The sequence below is a fragment of the Sinocyclocheilus rhinocerous genome, unplaced genomic scaffold (genome assembly GCF_001515625.1).
Source record: "Sinocyclocheilus rhinocerous isolate Xijiao unplaced genomic scaffold, SAMN03320098_v1.1 scaffold352, whole genome shotgun sequence".
NCBI classification, from domain to species: Eukaryota; Metazoa; Chordata; class Actinopteri; order Cypriniformes; family Cyprinidae; genus Sinocyclocheilus; species Sinocyclocheilus rhinocerous.
Window position 1 is genome coordinate 505025 of NW_015642448.1, and position 2092 is coordinate 507116.

At 34.3% G+C, this 2092-nt stretch overlaps 1 protein-coding gene across 1 annotated transcript in view; it reads left to right on the forward strand.

Moving 5' to 3' along the window:
- Positions 1–2023, forward strand: part of ppil2 (peptidylprolyl isomerase (cyclophilin)-like 2) — a 43521-nt gene extending 41498 nt beyond the window's left edge. The window contains exon 20 of the mRNA XM_016572769.1: positions 1120–2023. Within this exon, the coding sequence (XP_016428255.1) occupies positions 1120–1219 (100 nt within the window). The 3' untranslated portion in view covers positions 1220–2023. The remainder of the gene's footprint in view (positions 1–1119) is intronic.
- The last annotated feature ends 69 nt before the right edge of the window (positions 2024–2092 follow it).

Consider the following 2092-nt stretch of genomic DNA (forward strand, 5'->3'; position numbering starts at 1 on the left):
TAGATAGATAGATAGATAGATAGATAGATACTACATTACTACGGTATTTTGGCCAGTGTTTACCATGGTTAATATTTTTGTAATGGTACAGAAGTATGGATCTCATAATGGCAGGATAATTCTTATATAAAGCTGCTCTGATGGTAAATTAGTGTGTTTGTGGGTGTCACTAGTGAGGGGTTTGTCCCACGCCACAGCAGGACTCAGGATATCAGCAAAGTTTACTGAGAACAGCAGGAGATCATTCTAATTATCCCTCACAACCCCACTGCTTCTCTCGCACACACACACACACACACACATACACCACTGTAACCTGATGGGAACAGCGCCATTTTACATATGCACATGCTGCCTGCAAGTATTATGAAAAAATATGCTTTATTTCATTTTGACTTTTTGCTAATCACTTACACAAACACAAGCATGGGGTTCAGATAATTAAATGAGCTCAAAATAACTCAAAGAACTGGCAATTAAGATTCTATTAGAGGAATTTAGAAAATGAGAAAGAAAAGATAAATGATTTTTTTTGTTGTTGTTTCAGAATGTTTTTAAAAATGCAAATACATGCAAATGAGATCAATCTGCCATGTATTTAGTTTTTTACTATTTGTATACTTTTTGTATTTTAGGTATATCTTATTCTTGTTTTGTTTTGTTTTTTTACTTTTGTTTTATTTATTTTTATACTTTTTTTTTTAATTATTGTATGACATTCATTTTTATTGTAGGTAAACACTGATTTAAAGATACCATAAAAGACTAATTACTACTGAAAGTGTAGGTTTTTATTTTCACCCTTTCTATGAACCTTAGATTTAAACAGGCTACTGTACCTTTAAGAGCTCTGTATGTAAAGGACTTCCATTTTCATTGGCTAAACTCTTTGCATGCGAAATGATGAGTAATAGGGTTTACATTCAAGTTCCAGATTTGCTGCTGTTTCATTCAATAACAGCTTTTTTTTTGTAAAACCTGCATTTTGTGGCAGATTCACAAAACATTGTGCTCTGAAACGTGCCAGACAAAGTGCTGAGGCTGGACTCACATAATCACTACTGAATCAATTACACAAACCTAATTAACTTTAATATCTTATTCACTCTTCTTCATCAGGAAACATTCCCACCCAGATGGTGAAAAACCCTCCACTAGTGAAGCTCCTGCCAAGAAACCCAAAGGCAGAACAGGTTTTGGAGACTTCAGTTCCTGGTAGAAGCACGGCACCGTCCCTCCTCAAGGCTGATTGTGGGTAAAGTGAGATATTGGACTAATCTTACTCTGCGCAGACCTCTTGGTTTTTCCCCTTTATGGTTTCTATTTTGAAAGTTGTTGTATTTTTAGATAATAATGTGGCAGGAATTTAGTTCATATGTAGTCAAGGCTTCCTTTCTATTGAGCCCTGTAAATCATTAGTTATTTTTTGCATATTAAATGACTTCATCTATGCGTTAATAAATGCATTTTGGTAAAAGTTTGGCTTGTTCATGCTTGAATGTTTTCATTTTTGTTTGCATGGTATGGAAGCCCATTTCCGCCACAGAATAATAATTAAAAAAAAGGTAATTCAGACTTTTCCCTCATAGTTTAGACTTAGTTTCTCGCAATTCTGACTTTTTTGTTTGTGCCACAGAAGAAGAAAAAAAAATTTAATTGCGAGTTTATATTTCACAGTTACTGTACTGTAGTTACTGTAGACTCACATACTGTGAGTCAGTCTTTTCCTCTTCTTCATTTAGTGTTTTGTCATTGTGTGCAGGTATTGTGGCATTGTGTTTTGGATATCTCTTTTTCTGGAGGGGCGTTTTCCTGTGCTTGCTTGCTTTGCTCTTGACTGTTCTTGCTGATTGTGTAGATTTTTTTTATTTTTTTTTTTGCTGCTAAGACCCAAGTGTATTTCATACGACCCCGGGGGCCAATTACACAAGCTTACTGTTTCTGAAAGTTGTTGCCTCTTTCACTTCCTTCTGTTGGCATAAGGACGAATCTCACAAAACCTGTCAGGAGAAGCTCATAGTTCACCACAAAAATAAAAGAAAGTAATAAATAATAAATTATATATATATATATATATATATATATATATATA